At 40.5% G+C, this 27,713-nt stretch overlaps 1 protein-coding gene across 5 annotated transcripts in view; it reads right to left on the minus strand.

Annotated features, from left to right (window-relative positions):
* Positions 1–27,713, minus strand: part of LRRC9 (leucine rich repeat containing 9) — a 69,471-nt gene that overhangs the window by 11,965 nt on the left and 29,793 nt on the right. For 2 of the 5 annotated variants that reach the window (XR_015698348.1, XR_015698349.1), the window contains exons 19-30: positions 21,537–21,662; positions 20,740–20,871; positions 19,576–19,753; positions 18,108–18,328; positions 17,064–17,186; positions 15,971–16,101; positions 14,254–14,362; positions 12,128–12,267; positions 9,867–10,003; positions 7,662–7,879; positions 6,359–6,427; positions 4,200–4,335 (exon numbers count right to left, since the gene is read on the minus strand). Coding sequence is in view for 3 of the 5 variants with exons in the window: in XM_087727652.1 (XP_087583778.1) it covers positions 4,210–4,335; positions 6,359–6,427; positions 7,662–7,879; positions 9,867–10,003; positions 12,128–12,267; positions 14,254–14,362; positions 15,971–16,101; positions 17,064–17,186; positions 18,108–18,328; positions 19,576–19,753; positions 20,740–20,871; positions 21,537–21,662 (1,710 nt within the window). In the remaining 2 variants the exon portion in view is untranslated. Of the gene's footprint in view, positions 1–4,199; positions 4,336–6,358; positions 6,428–7,661; positions 7,880–9,866; positions 10,004–10,536; positions 10,650–12,127; positions 12,268–14,253; positions 14,363–15,970; positions 16,102–17,063; positions 17,187–18,107; positions 18,329–19,575; positions 19,754–20,739; positions 20,872–21,536; positions 21,663–27,713 lie in introns of those variants that run through there. The other 3 variants (XM_087727652.1, XM_087727660.1, XM_087727673.1) reach the window with 2 other exon arrangements.

The raw sequence follows: 27,713 nt of genomic DNA on the forward strand, positions 1-27,713 counted from the left end.
TTGTTGGTATGCCTGCGCCATATCTAATTTTGCAAATATTTTTTCCGGACCGAGAGAATGCAATAGGTGTTGTACAACAGGTACAGGGTAAGCGCTTTGTTATAGGGCTTTATTAATTGTGCATTTATAGTCTGTGCAGATGCGTAAAGACCTGTCAGGCTTGACAGGTGTCACAATTGGCGTTTCCCAGCGTGCATGATCGACTGGTTCTAAGATGCCCTGGCTCACGAGTTTATCGATTTCTTTGTCAATTTTTGGGCGGAGAGCGAAAGGTACTCTCCTGGGCTTTAGCCTAATTGGGCTGTTGTAGGGTCTAAGCTAAAGGAAATGGGGGTTCCTTTGTACTCACCCAGACCAGTGCCAAATACATCCTCGAACTCCTTAAAATTGCTTCAGTGGCGTCAGCGGCGGTGTCAGCGTCCTCCTCCTCCATGGAGTTGACTTTGGTCACTTCCAATCCCAGGGCTTGGAACTAATCGAGCCCCAACAGGCTCTGCAGGTCATCTCTAACCACCATCATGGGAAGTTTTTTGCAGGTTTCTTTGTGGCATACCCGGAAGATGCCTTGGCCCACGAGGGGGACCAGATCCCACCTTCGTCGCCAGTGTTAGATCGGGTAAAGGAGGCACACAAAGGCTTCAGTAACAACAGCTCTTTATTGCAAGTCAAGTAAACATCCAGCTGGGGAATGGTCGGGCAGCATCCCCTTTTAAAGGGATCTGTCAGACCTCTTAGCCAATGAGATTCATTGGCCGGAACAGAGGACCTTGGTGGAAACCTCTTGCAGTCTATCAGCGGGGGGGGGGGGATATCTAACAGAACCCACAACTATAACTTGAATACATGTATGTTATTAGTCCTCAGCGGAAAAAAGCATATGAGATTAGCTAACCATAAAATAGAATGAAATGGATTGGGGAATTATTAAATAAATGTAATGTTCTTTTGTTGTTGTTTTTCTTCTTCTTAGTGTTTTCCTCACCAATGCAGGGTTTGCCTGTTTTGGTTTTGATAGGAATTGATTACTGGTTATCAAAGTCTGATATCATGAGAGAGAGTGACTGGCCCTAAGTCACCCAGCTGACCTTTATTCTAAGGCAAGACTAGAATTTACAGTCCTCTGGTTTTTAGCTTGGTGCCTTAAACCACTAGACCAAACTAGCTCTCCTTCTTTTAAATTATTTATTAAAATATCTCAAGTATCTGGCCCACCAAATAAAACACATATTATATAAGAGGCTTATTTAGTTGCTTTTCTCCATGTAAAATTTCATTTGATATTTCATGCCAAAACTAAATTATTTTAAAGAAAAGAATAAGATTTTTCTTTCTTAATTTTCTACAAGCACTTAAGGAAAAATAACTTGAGTGTCACAAAGAAAACTGAGGAACTTGTTCTACTTGTGGCAGACTAATGAGAAAATACCTCAGTTCTATTATAGCTAAGTAGATGATTTGCATTCAAACTTTTTGAAAAACAGAATATTTCACTAATAAGTGGGAAGCCTTTGCATTCTATTCCTAGCTGCACTAATGTTGTATTATAATTGATTTTTACGTGATATCCAGTTTATAAAACAGACTTCGGTTTAGAATTAGAGCATTTACTGTGAGATGTGTGGCAAATAAATTTATTATTAATACAATAATACTAATTTATAAGAAGCAATAATTGAGTTAAGAAGAATTGGATCTTCAAGTGACATAGAGAAACATGCTTCATTTCTTAGAAAGATGGCATAAATTTTTCCTGCTATGACATGTATGTCAGACATCACAAATCAAGGCTGTCAAAGGCCCAGTTTATTAAAGGTATATCCTTTTCTCTATAGCAATTTGAAATACAAAAGAAATCTTCAAACTTAGATGATCCATATTTTATTCCAAGGAGAAAAAAATCTGCAGCTTAAGAGTCAAGATGCAAAAATAAAACATTTTGCCAATTTTCAAATTAATTCTTCTCTTAATAATAGAAACTGTAAGGTGCTACTAACAGTACTAGATTTTTATTTCCATTGGAAATTTTACCATTCTTATTCAACTGGGGATTATAAATACAGTTTCACCTGTCTTACTGAAAATGTAAAAGCTGGCTCATAAAAAAGGAAAGGATACTAAAGTCTCCAGGATATAGCGGCAACTGTCATACAGACACTCTCATTTTAAATAATGACCAAACCTTCAGAGTTAGTCTTATAATGGACTGTAACTGTCCTCACCAAGCCAACATGAGAATTTAGTATGAGTTCTGTAGAATAAATCGGGATTCCTTTAGCTAATCAGTAAAGATATATCAAAAGTGGCCTCTGAACAAGGCACTAAGACTGTCCCCATCTCTATCCTTTCCTTGTGCAATATATATTTCTACAGCAGAAAAGTGGAAAAAATGCAGTTCACAAACTGCAAAGCTGCCGTGAAGTTCATTATACATTGGTTACTATGTCAGTGGCTGTGGGAAAAACAGAGCAAGAAACCAGGGGTGGAGACTTGTGGAAATTCTTATAAGTAAGAAAATGGCCCAACCACAAACCAAGTGGAATTCCTTTGTAAGTTGCAACACAGAAAGCTTGCAATTTGAACTCTAGCAGAGATACTGCATTAAGTCCCTTCAGAAGTTCCATAATTATATATATCATCAAGGTCAGTGATTACTCAGAATTATGCCATGCATAATTCTACGTGTTTGAATAAGTTTACATTCTATCTTTCTTCCATGATGCCACAAGATGGCATTCATCCACAGAATTCTGAGATGGTCTCTAATCCAGATACTGAAGAGGTCAAGGACAACTGACTATCAATGGCTCAAGAACCCTTACAAGTTATAATTCACCAAGCTTTTGCTGGTGTTAGGCTACTTATTCCTGTAAGTGCACATAATTATGGACTAAAAATGTAACTGGAACACAAACACTTCTTGATTTATTTATTGGGAAAAATAAAATGTGGTTAAACCCAGGTTATGCCATATTCACATTTTTATAAACGATTGTGAGATTTTGGATCCAAGGTAAAATTTGGACATATAAAGCAGTGGTGGGATTCAATTTTTTTTACTACCAGTTCTGTGGGTGTGGCTTGGTGGGCATGGCAGGGGAAGGATACTGTAAAATCTCAATTCCCTCCCTACTCCAGGGGAAGGTTGCTGCAAAATCCCCATTCCCTCCCGATCAGCTGGTACTCAGGAGGCAGATAATAAATGGGGGTGGGGGTAGTCAGAGGTGGTATTTACCGGTTCTCCAAAACTACTCAAAGTTTCCGCTACTGGTTCTTCATAACTGGTCAGAACCTGCTGAATACCACCTCTGATATAAAGTGGTAAATTTATCCCAAGATAGAACAGAGGCTATTACATAGTTGTATGATGGTTTACTCATGTACTTTCTGCATGCTTTTCTGCTGTGAATTTTTGTTTTATTTTAAACTGGTTTTAACATTTTTATGTATTGTTTTATTATGTATGTTGTGTATACAAATGTGACAAGATAGATAGGTAAACAAAAAAAATAACAAATTACTTCTTTGCTTCCCAAATCCTCACCCATTCAATCTCTTAACCTTATACCCCATTCCCTTGCTTTTTAATTCTCTTCACCAATTATATTTGTTGGAAATCACTCCCTGTTTTTATTTGCTTTCTCTGAAGCACAGCAGGACTCACTTGGTTGCCTCTAGGTGACAAGGTACCATCAAGTATGGATTCCTTCAAAATAAAAGTGAGTCACAAGTGTACATTCAAAGTCATTTAGTGCTTCAGGAAAGTAAAATGGAATAAGTTGACCTTGCCAGCCTCATCAGAAAATGTTATTTCAGGTCAATGAGCATATAATGATGATCATTTCTGAGCAGGTAACTGGGGCCCACGGGGTAACAATAATCTTTGGAGTAAGATAGCTTAAGATAGCAGTATTGTTAAATAGACAATTGCAACTCTTATTTCTGATCTGTCATGATGCCAGCTTTAAATTCTTGATGAAAGATGGCAACCCGCATGCTGTGTGTCAAAAGTATGCTGAATTATGAATAAAGGAAGGACGGAAAGACAAAAGAAAGGAAGGAAGGAAGGAAAGAAGGAAGGAAGGAAAGAAGGAAGGAAAGAGAATAGAACTTTCTAAAGGCAAGTATTAAACAAGCAGAATCAAATCTGGTTCATCATTCCCAAAATAGTAACAGCCCAAACCAAACTTAATTATAATAACCATGCTTTACTTGCTGTTCTAGCAAATGGAATTCAGCTCTTGCCCTTTCTTCTGGGCTAACTGTTATGCCATCCAAAACCTGAAGGTTAGGTAAGCGAAATATAAGGAGGGGGCGATGGGAAATTTTACGTGATACCTAAGAAAGGAAGAAAGATGCAAAAGGTTAATCCAGACATTAAAGCACGGGTGTCAAACTCTATCGCATTATATGACGTATTGCAACTTTTTTGCCTTTGCGGAGCTGGGCTGGGTGTGGCCTGTGCATGATGCATGTGGCCCGTGGGCTGCCAGTTTGACACCCCTGCACTAAAGCATCAGGTTCTCTATATCCACATCCTTTCCAAAGGTCTAAGTCAATTCCTTGACTTAGTTGAAAGTGAAGACAGATATAACAAAATTAACACCTCTAACATTAGCACAGGGTAAAGTCAGATGTAGCATTCTTGAAAAGGCAATCTATTTTTAGAACTTTAAAAGACACCCATGCAATGCTTATAAGAACAACAACAACAAATCACATACAATTTAAATGTGTTGTGCAGTTCTTATTTTGAAAGAGAAGCTATATTGGTAAAGAGAGTAATAAATGAGCACTGAGTCCCCTTAGTACTAGAGACACATACACAATTCAATGTTATGTTCAACAGAAAGGCAATTAGAAAAGAGAGAAGATGACAAGACTTAAAACGGCCGCTTTGGTTTTTCACCAAATATATTCCTCAAAAATCTAAAAAATAGAATTAGACAACTTTCAGAGCATATTTTTATCTCAAACTACTGAAACCAGTATAAATGAACAACTGAATACAGCAATCAAGCAGTAATAGGAATTATTGGGGCTGTGACTGCTTCAGATTCAATTCCAGAAACATGCTTTGAAGCATGGAGGATTGAATGCAGGATCTCTTTGCAATTTCTTAAAGTAACTGCTTCTCTTGGGATCAAACAAAGAATAAATGAATGGTAGTCCTCATTCTCTCTGAAATCTGACTTCAAGTTCTGCAATGTCTCATTTAGTATATATACTCTATTTGAATGAAATCTATAAAGTGGTAAACCTAAAGCCTATACAAAGAATTTAACAATAAAAAGTTTAAAACAACTTTAAAAGATACTCAAATGATGCTCACCACCCTCCAGACCTTCCGCACAGCCCTCAAGACCTGGCTATCCCGTCAGGCCTGGGGTTAAAGATTATAATCCATCCCCACCCGAATGATGAATGTTGCTTTATTTTATTTTTTAAATTATGTATTGTCCTATATGTCATTATATGTTTCCCCTTCCTACATGAGTTGTAAGCCGCCCTGAGTCCCCTCAGGGAAAAGGGCGGCCTATAAATAAACTTAAATGAAATGAAATGAAATGAAATGCTTCCGCTTCAAAGTGGAACATTAAAACAGAAAATAGAGAAAAAGAACTTCAAAACCACAGACTACAAAACAACATTAAGTAACAAAAATAAAGCAACAACCAGAAATATGTTACACATAAACATATTAATGTGCCTGGGCAGTGAAGCATTTTTTTCTCTTTAGTTCTGACATTTGGAGACTATTACAGGTAGTCCTCGATTTACGACCACAACTGATCCTCAAATTTCTGTTGTTATGTGAGACAGGTGTTAGGAGGGTTTTGCCCCATTTTATGACCTTTCTTGCCACAGTTGCTAAGTGAATCACTGCAGGGGTTAAGTTAGTAACACGGTTGTTAAGTGAATCTGGCTTCCCCATTGACTTGGCATTTCAGGTGGTCACAAAAAGGTGATCACATGACCCAGCAACACTGTAACCATCATGAATACAAGTCAGCTGCCAAGCGCCTGAAATTTGATTATGGAGATGCTGCAACAATCATAAGGGTGAAAAATGGTCATAAATCACTTTTTTCAATCTGTTGTAATTTTGAACAGTTGCTAAACGAACTGTTGTAAATCGAGGACTTCCCGTATGGTAGGAAACAGGTTAGGAACCCACCACTGTATTACGCTTAATATCTTGAGTAAATTCGTAACAGTTTATGGCAAATGGGTAGACACTGAAAGCTGCTTTAATGTTAATGTAGCATACAATACAGCATTTTCTAAATAGGAAAATTAGGAATATTTAGAGGCGTGAAATAAATGTAACTGATATTACTGGGCAAAATAGTATACTCACTGGATTTCCGTATATTGAAAGTTCTTTAATACAAGGAAGATATTCAAGTTTTTCAAGTTCGACCAAATCCTGTCCCCAAAATAAAAAATAAATTTTGTTCAATATATTTTTACAGGTAATCCTCATGTAATGACTTCAGTGGTCATTGTGGACCACCTGTGCAGCCTTCCCCAGCAGAACCACATTCACACCACACCTTGGGTACCACTTACACATTCTCCCTTGCCTGCTAGCAGCTATCACCAGCTCTACCTGCCTGCTGGCCTGCTTGCAAGCTATCTGAGACCCACTTAAGAACCTGCAATCCTTGCTTAATGACAACAACGGGGACTGCCAGAATTGCCATCACTAAGTGATGGTTGCATGATATGGTGCTTTAATAATTGTATCACGTGCAACCCCTGCCCTCTCCCCTGCTTTTGGCCCATGATGGAACCATTTTTCACCCTAGGCTCCAGAGGCTTTCTAGAAGCCTGGGGAAGGCACAAAAAACAGCCTCCCCGCCCCCCTCGAGGCCCTCCGGAGGCTTCCTTGAAGGCTCCGGAGGGCGAAAAATGGCCCTACGGACAATCTAGAAGTCCCTGTTCCTGAACTTCCAGGTTGCCTGTAGGGCTGTTTTTCACCCTCCAGAGCACGAAAAATGGCCAAAAAAAAGAAGGCCGGAGTTAGCTGGCCAGCACTCACATGCATGCTGGAGCTGATAGGGCAATGCCTCACATACCCTAACAAATGGCTCTGTGTGCCACCTGTGGCATGTGTGCTATAGGTTCACCATCACAGGTATAGATTTTCTGTAAAAAATATATCCACACACAACATGACATATGGGTATATGCATCCTAGAGAAACAATGTATTGATAAAAGGCATTTTAAGATACAACAATTCAACCAAAATAACGAAGAAACCCCAGAGGTGCCAAAGATTTGTGTGCTGTTTCCAAACAATATCAGGATCAAAAGAGACAGGGGCCAGATGCAATTTGTGGGGCATCCATGTATCATCTTTTATCTAGAGTGCACTATTTTTTCTGTTTTTCAGGCTCACATTCTGATTTCTGTTATAGTCCTTTCTGTCTTATGATTTCTAGCTGACTCACTCTCTTTTGCAATAAAGGAATGAAGAAAACATCACTTTCTATCTCAGTCAACCTTCTCCATTCTTATGCTCTCCAGATGTGTTGGGAGTAAAGCTTCCAAAATTTTCACTCAATTGATATGCTGGCCAAAAATTCAAGCAGCTACAGATTAAATATATTAGGAAGAATTCAGGATGCAAAGGCTGAGGTATAGGATCTACTGTACCTGAATTCTGTTGAGACCAAGGAAAAGCTTCTGTAGTTTTCCCAAGGGAAGCAAATTGTTGAGTTCACGCAGACGATTCTCTTCCAGGTGAAGAGCCAGCAAAGAGCACTGTCTCGCAAAAGAATTCTCACCGATAACTTTAATTTTGTTATGATCCAGCACCAATTCCTGCAAAATCTGCAGGCCTTCGAGCCCTTCAATGTGGCTGATTTCATTTCCTGTTACAGCAAAATCAAAAGTGGATAGGGAAAAGATGCAATGAACAAATGGACAACTGAAAATAATTAAAAGGACAAATATCTCAGAATAGTTATATCCTCTTCACTCAGCCCAAAACATACCACTGAACATCAGGTCTTGATAATGGATACTTGCAATCTCCATTGTTCATGGTACTTAATGTTCTTTTTTATGAAGTATCTCTGAATAAATATGTGGTTTATTTGATCTGCAACTGAGTCATGCTTATATTTTTGTGAAATATATTGGGCTACATAATTTGTTTATTTCAAAGTTAGTGTGTCATATGAACTCAGCAGTTGGTGGCTTATCATGCTGAATCCAGGTTATTATAACAACTATGATTTAATCAACAAACTATAGTTACAATATCACTGAATTAGTTAAATGTGGTAAAACCACTGGGGATGTGTCATGTGACAATATGATGTGAGTTTGACAACCCTGGCTTAGACAAATCCCTGCAGTTTTTGGTAAGATTTTCTAAGTGGTTACCATTGGCTGCTTCCTAGAGTTGAAAGAGTGATTGGCCCAAGGTCATCCATTTAGCTTTGTGCCTAGGATTCATGGTTTCCCATTTCCAGCTGGTGCCTTAATCCTACTCCAAATTGGCCTTCTCTTTAATATTAATAATTAATAAATTTAATATATTATTCTTTATTTTGTAGTTTGAGTTTTTCCTACATCACATTAGCTGCCTAGACTCTATTATTACAAAGTGGGGGTCCATATAAATTTAATAAATGATTAACCAACAAAGAAAATGATATCTCCTTTGCATGTGGAAGCATACCAAATGCATATTGGCAGGAAGAACTGAAATGTTTTCCCAGGCAAAGGCTACCAAGCAGATATATTTTTTCACACTACAGAATAGAACCAGCGAAGTTTCCTCCATGAAGGAGGAATCCCATGATTGCGACATCCTTTTTAAGGGTGCAGGAGGATCAAGGCACTAATGCACATTTCACACCCATGTTTCTGCTTCAACTTCTTCAAATCAGCTATTAGCTCTGGGGGAAGAAAATATGCTTTTCCACACAGGGAACAGCTTTTAAGAAATTCATACTGTGAAATCAGCACAAAGTATAAGAATTGTTCCTCGACTCATGGCTCAATCCTAATAGAAAATCTACACATACACTAACACTCTTCAGAAGCTCTGTTGACAAAGGAAAAAATACAGGGGATCCGATCATAAAAATTCTATATTACATTCAGTTGGATCAGAAGAGGTAGAACTTTTTCCAAACTTACCTTCATTCCAGTGATGGGTTTCAATTTATTTTACTATCTGTTTGCTCGTGCATGCGCAGAAGTGTCTGGGTGGGTGGGCAGAGCAACCCACCACCGCCACTACAGGTTTGCCCAATCTGGGGCAAACCGGCAGAAACCCACCTCTGCTCCATTCACAGGTTTTGCTTATGTTAATAGGTCTGCAAACTTATTTTTTTTAAAATCAGAGATAGTCTGGCATAAAATAAAACTACGGTTTTGGGGAGAAGTATTTTCTGAATTTAGTACTAAAACCACCCATTTCCAATATTGTTTCTTTGAGAGGATATTTCTAATTTTCCAAAAGGAGAAAGGGGGGGGGGTAATATAGGCTTTTCCCCTACCCAACCTGTTTGTGATATTATGTGCCATAATAGCATCATAAAGGAACTTACCTGATGAAACACATTATCTGGATTAGTAATATAGGCTTTAGGATATGGTGCCTATAAAGCATGTTATTATTTGATCTAATGGTGATCCTCCTTAGGGATTACTGTTAGGGATCACATTTTCATTTGGAATTCGAAATATATTGTTGCAGAGCATAATGTTCTTCTTTAAAGTACTAGACAGCCATGGTCTTTTTCAGGATATTCTGCTCCATGAACCACCTTATAAGAATTTTTCTGCAAAAGGAAACTAAAAATACATGATAATAATATTGCACTAGCTGCTATTGTTACTTACCCTGTAAAAACAAAAACTTCAGATTCTTTAGCCTACTAATCTGTAACAACACCAAATTTGTAATTCCATTATAGCCCAAGTGGAGAACTTCTAAACTCTCCATTATTGGAGACAAGCTTTCATTGACTCCAGCATCCCTAAAATAAAAACAGAGTCAGAAAGAATAGCTTAGTAAAAACAGAACGTGGAAATAAAATTCTGCAATGGTTTTCAGGACCTGTGCTGGGCTTTTGAAATATTGTATTGAAAAATTGTATGGAAAATACATCCTGCTATATTGTGGGAAATGAGGCATTAATCTAAACATGAACTTTAAGCAATGATGTGGAAATCCATTTCCCCCCCTTAAGGAAATAGAAAAGAAAATGGGAATAGTATAAATTACGTTTTAAGTTTTATAAAAAGGTTTATGATGATGATCTCTTAGCAATATTTTGGCAATATGTCCAGCCATATGTTCTGGGCTGAGAATTTCTGAAAGATGCCAGTATAAAAGCTGTTGTTGACATATGATGTCCTGGATATTAGCACATCCAGTAGATTGAAAGGCTGGCAATGAGACATGTAATAACCTACAATGATATTTATTTTATTACTGAGCCAGGATCAATTGGTTCTCCTACTTAACTAGAATAGCCATGTCACAATTAAGAGTCTTTTCTTACCTAGCTTGGCTCTTTGGAATCAATGGCCACTAAATTATGTCAGCCGTTCAAGGTAGATCAAACTAGGAATCCAATATCATGTACTGTATGTCAGTACTACTTTTTCTAGTAACAGAACCTTGAATAGAATAGAATAGAATAGAATAACAGAGTTGGAAGGGACCTTGGAGGTCTTCCAGTCCAACCCCCTTCTTAGGCAGGAAACCCTTCACCACTACAGACAAATGGATATCCAACATCTTCTTTAAAACTTCCAGTGTTGGAGCATTCACAACTTCTGGAGGCAAGTTGTTCCACTAATTAATTGTTCTAATTGTCAGGAAAACCTTGCAAGTTTAAATGCATACACTCCCATTTATCTTCATGAGAAGTGGGGAAAGTCTTGTCTGAGCAATTTACTCAGCTTACCTTCCTGCCCTGCATTCAGTTCTTTTTTATCTGACGATTGTCTTAGTAGCAGCTCTTTCTTCTGTCCCTCAAGGCCATTTCTTCTATCCTCTCTAATTATCCTTGGCCATAAGCATAAAATAGGAATAAAACTGCTTTCCTTGGGACCCTGATTATTACATTGTTTCTTTAAAAAACCCCATCTTTTAATTGAATGTGCATATGCTGTGCATAAGTTATTATATGTGATAGGTATTTTAGTTTAGAGAATCATTTTTACCGTGATACTGTAATGTATTGCCAGGTTATAATATTTATGATTTTATATTTGTACTGCACCTAATTATAATCACATGCTAAATAACAAATAAGATCACTACTACTGGTGGTACTACTACCATACTACTACTACTACTTCTTTCAATTTCATCAACAGTTCATTGATCAGAAAACATATTCAAATATCTATAGCTAGCAACAATTTGCCAGACTCTTTTCCAGGCAAATGAATTGCAGGTAAATATAAACAAAACAGAAATCACAGCAATTGCTTATTTATTGGAGATGTGATCCACATAGCAATGAACTAAATACTGACAGAATATTATTTTATTTCTCAAGTAAGAATCTACTTAATACTTTGTTTAAACATTAAGGAATACATTAAACATTAAGTCAGCATGAATTATCAATTAATTCAAAAAGAAATAAATGAGATGTACAGTAGTAATGTCAAGCCAGTAACAGAGCCAACAGTTGCGGCATTCTGCCAACCATGAAAATTTTAAGTCAATTAGCAATTTTCAAACTTTACTTAAGTGGCTTGAATTTGAGACATCCCATTCTGAGTTTGAAAACCCATTTCACATTCAAAACAGACTGCTTCAATTAAGGGGAAGTGTTTTGAGCTCAAAACAGTTTTGGCACATGGCTTATGGATCACCCAGACCTCCTTTGAGCAAATAGTTAAGGTAAAATGCAAATTATTACTCAAGACGTAGATGGGATTGAACATGTGTTCATGGATGACTGGTTAACCAATTCTATGCTCAGCAATTTCCTGTTACAAACTCACAACATGGTTTGTCTCCCAGAATTAACCCTAGAAGGAAAATGCTTTACTTGGAGATTAGTTCCACTTCCAGGTAGAGTTCACTTCTCTCCAAGTAACTGCCTCTTCTTTTTGTTACTGATAATAAGGCTGTGTACCTGCTGCTTTTTGAAGAACCTTGCTGTCCATATCCACTGGACATCACTTTCTGATGTAGCAACTGTCTGTTTGTTAAGTGATTGGCAGGCTTTTGTCTAGGGAGAACGGACTCAATGTGATTGTAATTGAGGCAGAGAACCTGCATGAAAAATGGGATTAATTCTTCTCAGTTTAGATAATAAGCAGTAGGGCTAGCAATTAACTACTGTATGTGGAAACTTAGAGTACTAAAGATAATGATGATGACTTATATTTCTGCCCTGATTAAATATGCAGTGGCTGCTTCAAATACACTCTTCCCCAATTAGCATGCTAGGAAGAGCAGGAGTGACAAAGGATCCTCACAGCGCAAATATAAACATGCAACAGTCACTAACTAGCATGTGTGAGAAAATGCAACGGTTTCATTACACAAGAGAAGGTATGGAAAAAGAGAACACCCAATTGATATAGAACACCCAATATATATATATATATTGATATATATGAATTCTCTACCAGCCTTGAACTCGTTCAGTGATTGCTATTTTTTTATAACGCCTACTTTTCCCCAAATTAGAATAAAAAATTAGTTCTTAGCCATTGGATCTAAATTTCTTTGGGTGTTTTAGCCTAGTTTACTACTATCCTGGGAAACCTGATAGTTTTAATATTCAGATAACAAAACCCTTTACAATCTTTATAGAATTTAATTTTAGAATACATCTTAGGATGAGCAGTATTATGCTTTATAATGATGAAAATGACACAAATACATTCCTACCAGAGTGTCTAAGAGATAAAATCTGTGCTAATGTATCTCCATCATACATAATTTGCTTCTAGAAAGCCTAAAGGACTAGTTAATGATGGGAGAGTTTTATTACTGAAGAGAATAAGAGATAGCCCTGTGAATGTTGCTTGGAGGGGAGTTTCACATGAGAACTCAAAATTAAAGAACTCTATTTTTACCACAGGAAGAACAGAAAATCAATACAATTAATTGTGCCTATCTGTGGCCTATTTGTAGTTCTGGTAAACAATAATAAGACTATATTGTATTTTATTTTAAATTTCTTTTTTCAATGTATATGATATAACACAGCAGCAGAAGTTTAATATTCTTGCTACCTAGAAATTTTTCCCCACATAGTTGGGCATTCTGGTGTTTTAGGCAAAATAACTCATCATATTACACTTTCTAGAAGGAACAGCTTAAACTAAGCCACTTTCAGAGACAGCCTTCATTTATCTTTTTATATCTTTAGTAAAATAATGAGTGAGACAAAGTTATGGAGAACATGAGAAGATTATATCTTTTTTTATGCCAATAAAACCAATAAAGGTTTTATCGATCACTTTGGATGTTTTTCATAAACACATCCCACTCTAAAAGTCTTTTCTATAGTATCCTACCAACAATCAATTTTTCTGACATCTGTAATTTTGGAAATACTATTTTACCTATGTTATCAGAATATTTTCCATTTCCTCTTCAATGTTGGAATTTCAGCAAGTTGAGCTAACTTTGAAAAAAAGACTGCCTCAAATACATCATTTTCATATATATAACTTGGCCAAAATCTTTAAAATGCTAATAATGAATATACTTTAACTTTAACTTTAATAGGATTTGTATGTCGCCCACTCCCTAGGGACTCTGGGCGGCTCACAACAAGTAAAAGCATTTAAAATATTTAAAAATACAAAATTGTATTGACCAAAAACGGCCTACTGTTTACCATTGCCAATAGTGGAAGAACTACCCAGTTCAGTGATATTAAATTCATGCACATCTAGATGTTGTCTCTCATATTTAGGATAAAAAATATAGATAATTGAATGGATGCTGTATGTATATACTAAAAATTTAGACAAGAGCTTATTCCTGAGTCTATCTACAGTGTCCTCTCACTTCTCTTTAGAAGAAGCTTGAAGCAAGTACTGTGATAATTTCAATATATTCCCAGTATTTTTGTGGCACTTAATTGTAAATATTTTTGATAGGCAATATTGCTGAAAATCAATAAATGAGGTAATAAATAAGCAATATGAAGAAATAATTGTGACAGTGGTATGAAGTAGCCCTAACATATCTCAGGATCAGTACTATAAGAATATATATTACGCATGATAGGAAACTCACCTTAATATTAGGTAGGAAGATCAAACCACTGAAAGAGGTAAGATTATTGTTCTGTAAATTCACACTAGTGATGTTTTTAAAATGGTCTGCTGGCACAAGATCCACCATTCTGAGACAGACAAAAAAGGCATTTAGGAGAAAGAGGTGATAAATTAAACATAATGCTTTTTCTGAGGCACACTTTAGAGGAGCACATATAGAAACTTTTTATTTCCTTCTTTGCAGATCAAATGCATTAAGATTAAAGAAAACACCTTCTGCCATTGCAGTTATTTGCTTATCCAATCTAGAATTGTTTAACTTCACTGGTAGGAATGCTACAGGTTCCAAGCAGATCACATTAGTACAGTTATACATCTGGATATTTTGGAATCCTCTCTGCATGCAAAGCCTGTACTGTAAGCATCTGTGATAATTTCAACTCCTTCTGAAGCAGTGTGGGGGTGGCAATTTTTAAATAGGAAATAAAATGACAGAATTGGAAGGGACCTTGGAGATCTCCTAGTCCAACCTCTGCTCAAGCAGGAAACCCTATACCATTTCAGGCAAATGGTTGTCCCATCTCTTCTTAAAACCTCCAGTTTTGGAGCACCCTCAACTTCTGGAGGAAAATCATTCCACTGATTAATTGTTCTAACTGTTAAAAAATAGGTTTTCAATGCACAGCAAAAAAATGATTAATTTTGCTTGAAAGTACAATATTTCCTAAAAATCCCTATAGTTCTGATTACCCAATTCCACATTCCCACAATTACATGAAGAGAAAAATATTTTTCCCCAGGTTCCCAACCTTTGGTGCAAAGAACACTAAATTAGATGGACCAATAACTGAAGTTGTATGTCACAGAGCAGGTTTCTATGTTCATACATCCATTAACGACTGATTGCATCAAATACTAGCACAACAAAGGGGGCTAATTCCTCCTTCATACCTTGCTAGCAATTTTTGATGGCGCGAATAGAATACTCAATATTTTCAAACGCATCTAGGGAATTTAGAACAGACCTGGCTTCAAGGAAACTGTAGCTCATAGAAAACACTCCAAGGCCTCCTACTTATCACAGCAGCCTGGGTATTTATTCACAATGATTGTGCTGCTTTGTGCAGATGTGAATTTAGGCAGCAGTATCAAGGGATCATGAAAAGAGGAAGAATAGGGATTCAGCTCCTGTTTGTCCAAGTTCTTCCAAAAAATAAAACACAACCTCAAGCAGCTGGTTAGTGCCGTGGTGGGTTTCCATTTTTTTACTACCGTTTCGCTCATGTGCTCGTGCTCACGCACATGATGCTTTGGTGCATGTGCAGAAGCCTCCCTCCGCCACCACTACTGGTTTGCCCAATCCGGGCCGAACACGGAGCAACCGATCTCTGGGTTAGTGGAAATGTTTTCCTGGAAACTTTCAGAAACTGTTGCACAAATAATTTTTAATATATAGTAGAGCAAGTAAGTATTAGCAGTAAGGTACTTTTTAAAACTTAGTTGACATCTCAGCCCCATCTTAATATATGACTGACACATGTTCCTATTTCTCAATCTAATTTTAATCTCATAGGTTAAAGGTGTTAGTAAGAAAAGAGAACCACCTACATTTCCTGTAGGATAGCAGGATCAAATGCAATAATTAAACATCAAATTAGTATAAAATAGGAACTGATGGTACAGAAAGATGAATCACTGTAAAGTTCTTTTCACTTTAATATCTGAAAGCAATTCACCTGATCAAAGAGGCTGTCCAGTTTAATTCTTGCATTTTGCTGAAGTTTGAATGGCCCAGTCTTTCTGCCACCATATCAGCATTAAGTTTGCCACCAAACTGATCTTTCGCATTTTCTATTTCAGTTGTTTCCTATATTTAACAGTATTTTAAAATATAAGCTGAAAATATATGTATTAAATATGACTAAATTACAACCCCAAGGAATTATGATTAATGGCTTCACTTCAGGTGGAAGGAAATATTTATTGGGATACCATGTCATTAGGCTCTGTGTTGGGTTTTGCGTTGTCCAAGATTTTTATTAATGACTTGAATAATGGAGTTAAGGAGATGCTCTTCAAAACTGGGATGAACATGACTCACACAATTCTCCACAGTTTTAACTTCCACTCCATGCATATAATCCATCATACTCTGATTTCTCTTCCATAATTACCTGTCTTTTTTCAGAATCTCATCAACTCCATTCAACCATTTGTTTACTGGACTTCCTTCTCCTGTGGACCTATTCAGTATTCCTTCATTTCATTATGCAATTAAATCATCCTCATTTTCTTTATTTGACTATACCACCTCAGCATACAGTACCTTCTTCATTCTGGTCATTTATCTTTGTACTGAAACCAGTTTTAGCCAGCATCTATTCATTCATGTTCCCCTCTCATCTTATTTTACCTATGAGCACTTCTTAAGCACCCTATCTCCATTCCATTCCATTTACTATTCTATACTGCTTCTCTAGAAATCCCTCGTCTCATTTCCATGAAACAACCTGGACAGAAATGATTTTTTTTGTTCATTTCAACAAATCTTCATTCTTTTTAACATACATCTCACTCAATCTTTCTACCAGCATTTGCATATCTTAACAGCTCTCTGCTTTCTCATTTTTAGTAAGCAGTCTACCAAGGTATACAAATTTATTTACAATCAGTAATCAATTTACAACCACAATTGGAACCAGAAAACTGGTTGCACGTTATTACGGTTGTGATTGTTGGAGAATATATATACATTTATTCATGTCTGCCTGTCTGTCTTCTCATTCTCCCCCTTGTTTTTCTCTTTCAAACTAGGCATTTGAAACTTACCACAGCAACACCGTCCAAGGCTTTCAGAGAAGGAATATGAAAAATGACAAAAAGGCGGTAGTTTTCTTGCTTCCAAACAATCAAATTTCCATAAAAGTCCAGGATAGCTAGATTATTTAACCCCTAGGAAGCAAATAAATTAACTTTATATTAATTGTGCAATTAAAGAAAAGGGAGAATCTTAAGATAATGCTTTTGAAGTGGATTACAAAACATGAATGTAATAAGGATTACTGTTTGCAGTAAAAGAGTTTATATGGAATTCTCATACATTTTATGCCTCAAAATGTTTTAAGGGAATTTGTGTTTTAAGTAGAAATGGTTAATATCTCCTTGGCATCTACACAGACCAAAGCTGCTTACTTAGGAAACAATCTGCATTGCTAGTAAAAACATTGAATTCTGATGAGAATACTTTCTCTACAAACATGGTTTGTTACCATATTTTATTACAATGGAATCATTGCTGCCATCTACTATTAGTGCTTTGATAATATTTAAAAAGGAGTAAGAAATGAATACTGAACTATATTTGGAATTTTTTTGGGAATTATTATATTTAAATATTTTGCCAACACACCTCTATAGAGAACTGAAATTGATGTCTTCTGTTTTTTTTTCTTTTTGATTAAGAGGTAAAAAAGTGCAAAAGGAAAAATATTAAGGGAAAAAGTGGATGAGGAAAAATGTCACCTTGTATCTCAATAAAAATTGGGCTAGAGTGGTTTTGAACTTTAATGCAAGTATGCTATGTTAACATCATACCTAATGAACTGTTATTTGTTAAATAATAACTGCTCAGCTCATAAGACTTTCTTTTTCTTACTTCACAGCTACGTTTTAGGCCGTATCAGCCTTTCATGCACTTAGATGGATTTAGGCTATATTTTCCTAATTCTCAATCAGCATGCTGCCCCTGAATTCTGCCTGGTAACGCATTGATAGGATGGCAGGTAAGAATAAGCAAATTAGAACCTGTCACTGTGATGATTTTTGTCCATAGGTTAAAGGAGCAACATCTTTACTTTAATATACAAATGTTACCTTTAACTGATATATTTCTTGGTTGGAGGACACATAGTTGTTGCTTATGTAGAGTTCAATGAGTGCATAGGCCTTTTGTAAACCTCCTAGTGATGTGATCCGGTTGTTTTCAAGAGAAAGGTAATGGAGGTGCGACAGGTTATCAAAGACATTTCTCTCCAAGCTGGTGAGGTGGTTGTTGTTGGCACTCAGTCGCATGAGTTTGGAGAGTTTTGAAATACCTGGTAAAAGGAAAAGAACAAAACCTTCTGAACAGATAGGAAACAGCAAGAGAACAGCATCAAAGCAGGTAGGGAACTGGTAGACAAGGAATGATTTTGATCTACAATTCACCTTCTCTAACTAATTATTGCAAGCAAACGCTTATAGTCTACTTTTATTTACAGGATATAGTTGCATCCAAACACCTTTAAGTTGCCTATATCAAAAAGATATAAAAAGTTCTCTCTCACACACAAACACACAAAAACAAGAAGCAAAATAAAATGCAATAACACAGCCAATAAAAAGAATCAGTCAATGAAACTTCCTGAAGCCAAAATGCCAGGCAAAATAAGGCAAAAATATTGCGACCCAGTGGAAATTCTGTAATATGTGAATCACAAGAGTTGCAACAGCACAAGACAAATTTGTGATTTATGAACTATGAGCAAACCACCTTCTAATTAACTCCATTATCTCATCTCCACATTCCTTTTACCTTTTCCTCCTCCTCTATATATGAGATGAATACATATTCATGGGAAATCAGGTGTATGAGAGATCCTTTTTTTCTCAGATGTGCCTTAGTTTTGAGTATGCAAATCAACAGAAGTTGAGAGGATAGCAATCATTGTAAGTATATGTGCCTTACAATTTAATAGTTTAATTTTAATTTGCTATATATTTAAACATCATTTCATGCTCCTGTACCCCCTTTTGCAGATAATCCCTGGTATTCCACTCAAGAACTGTTACTTTAAACCTAAATTGAATGAAAGTTCTTAATCCTGTTCTGGTGGCAAGAAACTTCATCATCTCTGTGCAGCCACTGAAAATATTCTGTGTCCTGCATAGAAAGTTCTTGTATGGTATTTGTTCCTTGCTCCATCTTAATATGATTATATCACACTGGCAAGCTCCAAATAAGAAGAGTGGAAGCCTCCCTCAAGTTTCATGTGAAGGAAAATGCATAAAATAAACTGTCTAGTAGTCTTGCTACATTTCATATCAGCTTAAGTTGTTGGATACCACTTTTCAAAATGACACCAGTTACAGTATGCTTCAGATGCCATCCCCAACCCACCCCCAGCTGTCAAAGCAAGATAGCATATAGTTCAAACAAAAAATGCACAGACCAGGGTTAGAACTGTCTTTTGGAGAAATGGAAATATTGACGTATGTAAATGAAAGCTGTGCAAGTTTTCAGGTATAAGCTACCATATTCCCAAAGTACAGCAGTAGAAAATTAAAAACAGAAATATATTACCTTCAAGGTTTATAATGCAGTTTCCATCTAATGTGAGTTCCTCCAGATTAAGGCAATGATCTAAACCTTCTATTTTAGTCAGATTATTGTTGCTGAATGATGCCCATCGCAAATTCTCTAACTGTTCTAACCCACTGATTTTGCAGAGATGCTGTCCATCCAGATCTAATACAGTAATCTGTTTGGGAAAAAAGAGCCACACACAACGCTCTCTGTAACAAACGTTAAGTGGCTATAATAGCAACTATAATGTAAGGGAAACTGGGATGGGAAGTGCTTTGGAAGTGTTAGATGGTATGCCATATCCCCTTCTCTCTGATCACTTCATTGCAGCCATTTTGTACCAGTCTGCCTTCTATATTAGTTCCTTTCATCTCACATTCATCCTATTTTTGACACCAACTTCTCCCTGGGTTTCCAAGAAGTTAGAGTACCACAGACCGGTGGTGGGATTCAAAAAAATTTCATTACTGGTTCTGTGGACGTGGCTTGGTGGGTGTGGCTTGGTGGGTGTAGCATGGTGGGTGTGGCATGGTGGGCAGGCCAGGGGAAATATACTGTAAAATCTCCATTCCCTCCCCACTCCAGGGGAAGGTTACTGCAAAATCCCCATTCCCTCCTGATCAACTGGGACTCAGGAGGCAAGGAACAGTTGGGGGTGGGGCCAGTCAGAGGTGGTATTTACCGGTTCTCTGAATTACTAAAAATTTCCTCTACTGGTTCTCCAGAACTGCTCAGAACCTGCTGAATACCACCTCTGCAGCAGACCAAGAATCAACCAATGTAATATAATCATTGAATTGTTGGGCATTGGCTAAGAAAGACCCTGGGTTAGTCAAAAAGTTTTCAGCCTAAATTTATCTCAGAAGGCTATTATGAGAGTAAAAGTGGATAACACATGTGCACTTTGCTGGAGTTTTTGGGAGGGAAGAAGTGAGGGACATAGGTGTATTACACAAAGAAGTAAAATTACAAGTAAAGGAGCAAATTTAGTAAGTGAACACAAGAGCAAAAGATGTGGCATCCTGCCAAAAGATAATATAGTGTGAGTGTAAAATTATTCCATTTAATAGAAATTGGGAAAAAGAAGTAGGAGGGACTGGAATATTAACCAAAGTGAAGCATTGTGTAGTGGAGTTCCCATTTCCCCTCCACACTCCTTACACTAGAATGCCAGTTGTTCTGACATACATCCACTTTGTTATTGCTTATCTGACTCAAGATTTTGGCATACGGCAAGACACTAAGGATATGCAGCTTCTCCTGATCTGTCCGAGAATACTCTATCAGAGACATCTGGAGAATAAACACAACCAGATTAAATGGTACATTAAAATAAAAGCATATGTTGCACATTTCAATTACAAGATTATACAATTTAGTAATTTCCAGTGGCATTTTTGCACTAAAGCAGAGTTATTACATACACTGTTAACTCTGCCTTTAGTTCTATCTGTGAGGCATAATAAAATTCTCCACCAACCACATCTTCCTTTATTTCAAAGGGTTTTTGCTGCTTTCTAGTTATGTATCCCACAGTTCTGAGATTACAAATGGTGGCCCCTATGTACAGACACTAAAAGGGAATAATTTTCTGAAATGGGTTGTTATTTTTGTGAATAATTGATTCCAAAATGTCTTAAATGTCCATAAAGATTAATATTCCTAGAAAACAATTACACAATGTTGAAGTGTAAAATAACTGAGTCAGCTATAGAATTATGCCATGAGCAATTCAAACATATTCTTTCAAATAATACTGAGAAAAATATGCCAGCTAAGTGCTACTCCAGTTCATAAAGCTCAAGGCAGATTACATTATGTTTTCCAGGATGTCATTAAAAACCTTTCAGTTTTAAAAACAGCAGTAACCATGATGACACTTAAAACTAGATTTCAATTTGCTATAATGTTGTAAGCAATGTGCAGTTATCATTTTAAGAAACAAAGAACCCTCAAACCTCGGTGATTTTGGAGTCCGTTATATATTGGATAGCAGCTGCTGCCTCTTCCCCAGTAATCAAAATTCCATCAAGGTGTCTCAGAGCTCTCAACTGACCAATCACACTCAGGCGCACAGAGGCTGGCTTTGGGAAAAGAAAAACAGGGAATGGGATGCTGTGCTCTAATTTCAAACTCTTCAATGATCACTTCTGCCTGGAGTAATCAGCTTCAGGCTGCTTCCACAGCTTGCTTCTCTTTCCTTCTCTCACCCTACTGCTCTCTGGTTCTGCTTACACCAAAATCTTTCCAACAGTCTTCCCTTATTAACACCAATATTGTTTGTTTTGATTTCAGATTCCAGTTCTAACTTAATTCCATGTCACACTAGTTCGAATGACTTTGTTGTTTTTATTAGAAAAATAACTTCTGGAAACACACATTTAAAATTCTTCTGTCTTTAGAAATGGATGGAGCTGAAACATTCATTGCCTGATACATCTATTTTAGTCTTATATTATTTTAAACAGGACAAAATTCTGTATCTTAAAATTACCAACAAAGGGATAGAGTGCTGCATGTGTCATCTGCTCAAACCTGCATTTTATGGAAACAGATAACATTAAGCTTCTTTTAAAGAGCTACTGATTGCCTTGATTGCTGAGTACAAATCCTCTGCTTTATTATCATGCATTGCATGTTTCTAACTGTAGAAGACTTTTTAAGACAATTGTTCTTCTAGAAGAGTAATAGGCAGTAGACCCACAAATGATTGTATTCATGAAAATGTGAAGATTTACCTTGTCACATCAAGGAAGCAACTTTCTGTTTACAGCCACAACCCCTATCCTCCCATCCTGAGATACATGTGACTCTAATGCTTCAATTTTTCCTGACGCTTCTTATGACCTGACTCTTTTCCCAGACTTCAAGTTACAGTTTGTGGAACTCTGGTCATTTTAATGTTTTTTTGGGGGGGTGTTATGCGCCTTTGTCTATATCAATGTTGGCGAACCTTCTCAGCACCGAGTGCCAAAACAGGAACACGCACTGAGGGGGGAGGCAGAATGCCGGAAACCGGAAGATCAGCTCCTCAGTGCACATATTTTCAGTTTCTGGCATGTGCATGTGCACCAGTCACTTGGTCTTCCGGTTTCTGGTGCGCAAGCGCACACAAAGACCAGCTGGACAGCGCATATGCACACACAGGAAACTGGAAGAGCAGCTCCCTGGTGCATATGTTTCCAGTTTCTGGCATGTGCATGCGGGTCAGTCACCTGGTCTTCCGGTTTCTGGTATGCATGCGCACATGAAGACCAGCTGGACAGTGCACATGCACACTGGAAACTGGAAGCTCAGCTTCACTGCGCGTGCATGCACACCAGGAAGTTACTTTTCCATTTTCCGGTGCTCCCACTTGCGCAAAGACCAGCTGGCACGCCAGAACCCAGAAGGGCAATGGCTGGCGTTCCCGGAGAGATGGCTCTGTATGCCACTTCCAGCACATGTGCCTTAGGTTCACCATCACAGGTCTGTATGATCACGTTTCCTCAAATTGACCGTTGTCTTACCTGAACGGTCCTTCTATGGGTGCTGCGAAGGGAATCCAATCATGGGTTAACTTAGCCTTCTAGCCTTGAGACTGAGTATGCAAATATCAAAGTTACGCCTCCTCTGACTGGACTTCCGTTTCCTCTCCAGTTCTTTTACGAAGTCCACCGAAGGATCATTATGTCAATCCTCAAACAAGCCGCAAGTCATCCGGCACTACAGAGTCAAGTCCAGTCAGTAACAAGTCAGAGAGTCACATCAAAACGGAGCCCTGACCAGCCGAAGCTGCGGGCGGGTTTGGATTCCCTTCGCAGCACCCATAGAAGGACCGTTCAGGTAAGACAACGGTCATTCTCCTGTGTGCTGCTCCGGGAATCCAATCATGGGATATATCAAAGCAATGAACTCCCAGGGCGGGAGCTAGGCTGGTCAGGCTCCTCCGCAGACGGAAGGACCCTTTGCAACACTCTCCGCCCAAAGGACGCCTCGGCCGAGGCGAAGACATCAATCTTGTAGTGGCGAATAAAAGGCGAGGGGGATGCCCAAGTGGCCGCCCTGCAAATCTCTTCTACAGACGCTTGCGTCGCCCAGGCCGCTGTGGTGGCCGCACTCCTGGTGGAATGAGGAGTGATTCGCCTTGGAACCGGTCTGGAGTGGGAGTCATACGCCAACGCAATGCAAGCTTTCAACCATCGGCCGATGGTGTGGGAGGACACCTTCTGTCCCATTGAAGATGGCTGGAAGGAGACGAACAGGGCCTCCGATCTTCGGAACGACGCCGTGCGCTTCACATAGCGACGAAGAGCCCTGCGAACATCCAGATGGTGCCACTGACGCTCCCGCGGATGAGACGGGTGAGGACAAAAGTCCGGCAGGACAAGTTCTTGAGTTCTGTGAAACAACGAGTTTATCTTTGGAAGAAAGGTCGGATCCAAACGAAGCACTACCTTGTTCGGGTGGAAGATGCAAAGATCCGCACGAACCGAAAGGGCTGCTAGCTCCGACACCCTCCTGGCCGATGTTATGGCCACCAGGAAGGCCGTCTTGAGTGTCAGCAAGCGGAGGCTGATGGAATGTAGAGGCTCAAAGGGGGCAGCTGTAAGGGCCCTGAGAACCAAGGTCAAATCCCACGTGGGATAACGATGTACCGTCGGCGGTCGTAAGTTGGAAGCACCCTTAAGGAAGGTTCGAACTCGCGAGTGCTGGGATAAGGAGCGGCCTTGGCCACCCCCGACCACCGTCGACAAGGCTGTGACCTGACGGCGAAGCGTGTTTGGTGCCAACCCCTTGTTGAGGCCGGACTGCAAGAAATCCAGAACCTGGGGCACCGAGGCTTTGATGGGATCGACCCCGGTGCGTCGGCACCAGCGGCAGAAGGCCTGCCAGGTAGCCTCGTAAATACGGGTAGTCGACGGGCGACGGGCCGCTTGAATTGTAGAAATGACTTCGTCCGAATAGTGGAGGGCCGCTAGCATCTCCCGCTCACGTGCCACACGGCTAACTGCAACAGCTGAGGGCCCGGGTGCCGGAGAGCCCCTTGGTGGAGCTGAATCTTGTCGTCCGGGATCCTCCAAGGACGCGAAACGGACAGATGGACGAGGTCTGCGTACCAGGGACGTCTGGGCCACATTGGGGCGACCAGCAGCACTTCCGCCTGTTCTGTCAAGATCTTCTGAATGACCGACGGAAGGATCGGGAGAGGAGGAAAGGCATAGAGAAGGCCGGCCGGCCAACGGCTGCGTAGAGCGTCTACTCCCTCCGCCCCCGGAGTCTGGTATCGGGAGTAAAACCGGGGAAGTTGTGCGTTGTGCGGGTGAGCGAACAGATCCACCTCGGGCAGGCCGAAGCGGCGAGAGAGCTCCTGGAAGAGAATGGGGTGGAGCTGCCACTCCCCCTGATCCACAGTCGCTCTGCTCAGCCAGTCCGCCTGAGTGTTGGCTTCGCCCGAGATGTGCTCCGCCCGAATCGATGAGAGTCTGGGCTCCACCCAATGGAACAACCTTTCCGCTTCCAGCATCAGAGCTCTGGACTGCGTTCCCCCTTGGCGGTTGATGTGAGCCTTGGAGGCCACATTGTCGGTCAAGATTAACACATGGTGATGAGATACAATGTCCCGAAACTCCAGGAGAGCCAGACGGATGGCCCGCAACTCCAGCCAGTTTATGCTGTTCGCCAGCTCCTGATCCGACCATCGACCTTGGGCAACCTTGTCCAGGGCATGGGCCCCCCATCCGAATAAGCTGGCGTCCGTTGTAACTTGAACGCGGTCCGGCTCCTTGAATGGACATCCCCTGAGGAGCCTGGACGACATCCACCAATGCAGGGACCGCCTGGCCTTGCCCGGGAGCTGCACCTTGATGTGGGAATGACTGGTATGCGCTCTTTGGAAGGGCAGCAGGAACCACTGGAGAGGACGCGCATGGAACCTGGCCCAGGGCACCACGCTGATGCAGGAGATCATCTTCCCTAGCAGTTTGGACAGCGACAGCAGCGGTACTCGCCGATGGGATAGCGCATGATGCGCCAGGTGGTATATGCTCTGCCTTCTTTCCGGGGACAGGAAAACCTCGCACGACATCGAGTTGATGGTGGTTCCCAGATGAAGGAGGGACGTGGTTGGGCGCAGGTGGCTCTTGGGCAGATTGAGGACAAATCCATGGTCCCGCAATGCGTCCATCGTGACCCGTAGGTCTCGGAGGGCCTGATCTCGAGAGGACGACAGCACCAACACGTCGTCCAAATAACAATTGATGCGTATTGGAATTGAACGAAGGGAGGCTGCCAATACTGCCAGAAGTTTGGTGAACGCGCGCGGGGCCGAGGAGAGGCCGAATGGCAAGGCCCGGTATTGATAATGACGGCCGTTGAAGTGAAACCGCAGGAACTTCCGATGTGCCGGATGAATGGGCACATGGAGGTACGCTTCTTTGATGTCTATGGAAGTCATCATGTCGCCTTGGCGGATGGAAGCCAATATGCTCTTTAGAGAGTGCATTTTGAATTTTTGGTATTTGATATACTGATTGAGCTGTTTCAAATCTAGGATTGCCCTCCATCCCCCGGAGTTCTTTGGTACTAGGAACAAGATGGAATAAAACCCTAGGCCTCCCTGCCCTTTGGGAACTTGCTCTATGGCCCTGATGGTGAGAAGATGAGATATCTCGGTGTCCATAAGGCGCCGCTTCGACGGGCACCTGGGCACAGGGCACCTGATGAACCTTCTCGGGGGGATGGATAGAAATTCTAGCGTGAGACCCAAACTCACTACTTGAAGGGCCCAGGCGTCTGACGTGAGCTCCGCCCACCGGTGGGCGAAGGCCAAGAGACGTCCTCCTATGGGCCCTGCCTCCTGCGAGTCAGCGGTATCTGCGAAAGGAACGGTTGCCCGCTCCTCGGAATGACCGCCTACTCTGCGCCTGACTCTGCTGGCGCCCCCTGTCTCTGGCCCCGGCTCGGTCCTGGCCACGGTCCTGTGCCTGGGAGAACCCCCTGGTATAGTTGGGGACATAGGGGGCAGAGGTAAACCCCGAGTCCCCAGACCGAAAGGGCTGCCGTCTACCATAAGGCTGTGGCCTTCTGGCCACACGGGCACTTGTGGAGGGAAGCACCCTACGTCTGTCCCGAGTCTCAATGAGAATGGGATCCAGCACTGAACCAAACAAGGCCCCGCCCTTAAAGGGCGTGGATGCTAGACGCCACTTGGATTTGATATCAGCTTGCCAGTGGCGGAGCCAGAGCAAACGGCGAGAAGCCACATTGGAAGCCACGGCTCGGGATGCAAACTTTGCCGCGCTAAGGGTGGCATCGGCAGAAAACTCTAGGGCCGCTATCAGTTTGGTGACATCCTGATGGAGGCGCAGTTCCTCCGGATCCAGCCTTTCCTGTAGTTGTCTCAGCCAAACTAAAGAAGTCCTATTAAAGAAGGAAGCTGCAGTGGCTGATCGCAAGGCCCATGCTGCTGCCTGATGAGTCTTGCGAAGGACCGATTCGGCCTTGCGGTCCTCGGCCTTCAATCCTTCCGAAATTTCAGAAGGAATTAACGCCGGTGAAGCAAGAGCAGCGATGGGAGCATCCACTGTGGGAAACTGCAGGAGGGCCTCCAACTCTGGAGAAGATGTGAAAAGCTTCCTATCACCAGACCCAGGGGGCTTAACTGCGGTCGGCTCATCCCACTGCTTTTGGATTAAATCAAGAAAAAGCTTGGGAGATGGAATAAAATCTTGCAGAGCCACCTGCTCAGCAAAGAGCCGCTCGGTGGCATCCAGGCCCACAGCAGCACTTTCTGCAGAAATTGCCTCCCCCATGTGGGTGGTAGTCTTGGCCTTATATAACAGGGATTTGAAAAGAGTGTGCCTGAAAAGCCCAGGGGGCGGAGGCTGGTCCACAGGAAGGCCCTCGTCACCAGAGAGTTCCCTATCCTGGATTTCACCTTCTTCCACTAAGGGAGATTGTGCGCTAAACACAGAGTGTAAAGGGGAAGGAGGATCAGTTTGCAGAATGGAAGAATCCCCTTGTACTGCTTGGGGAGCCAGGCCTGAGTAGGCCAGAGTAGGCCTGGAGACCTGGGATCTACGCGCTAATTCCGCATCCACCCCTCTGGAAATAGCCTCTGAGATCATGCTGTAGAATTCAGCAGAAAGGCCCAA

This window comes from Thamnophis sirtalis, unplaced genomic scaffold (assembly GCF_051295495.1).
Source record: "Thamnophis sirtalis isolate CommonGarterSnake01/CBP01778 unplaced genomic scaffold, rThaSir2_p1.2 scaffold_1, whole genome shotgun sequence".
Taxonomy (NCBI): Eukaryota; Metazoa; Chordata; class Lepidosauria; order Squamata; family Natricidae; genus Thamnophis; species Thamnophis sirtalis.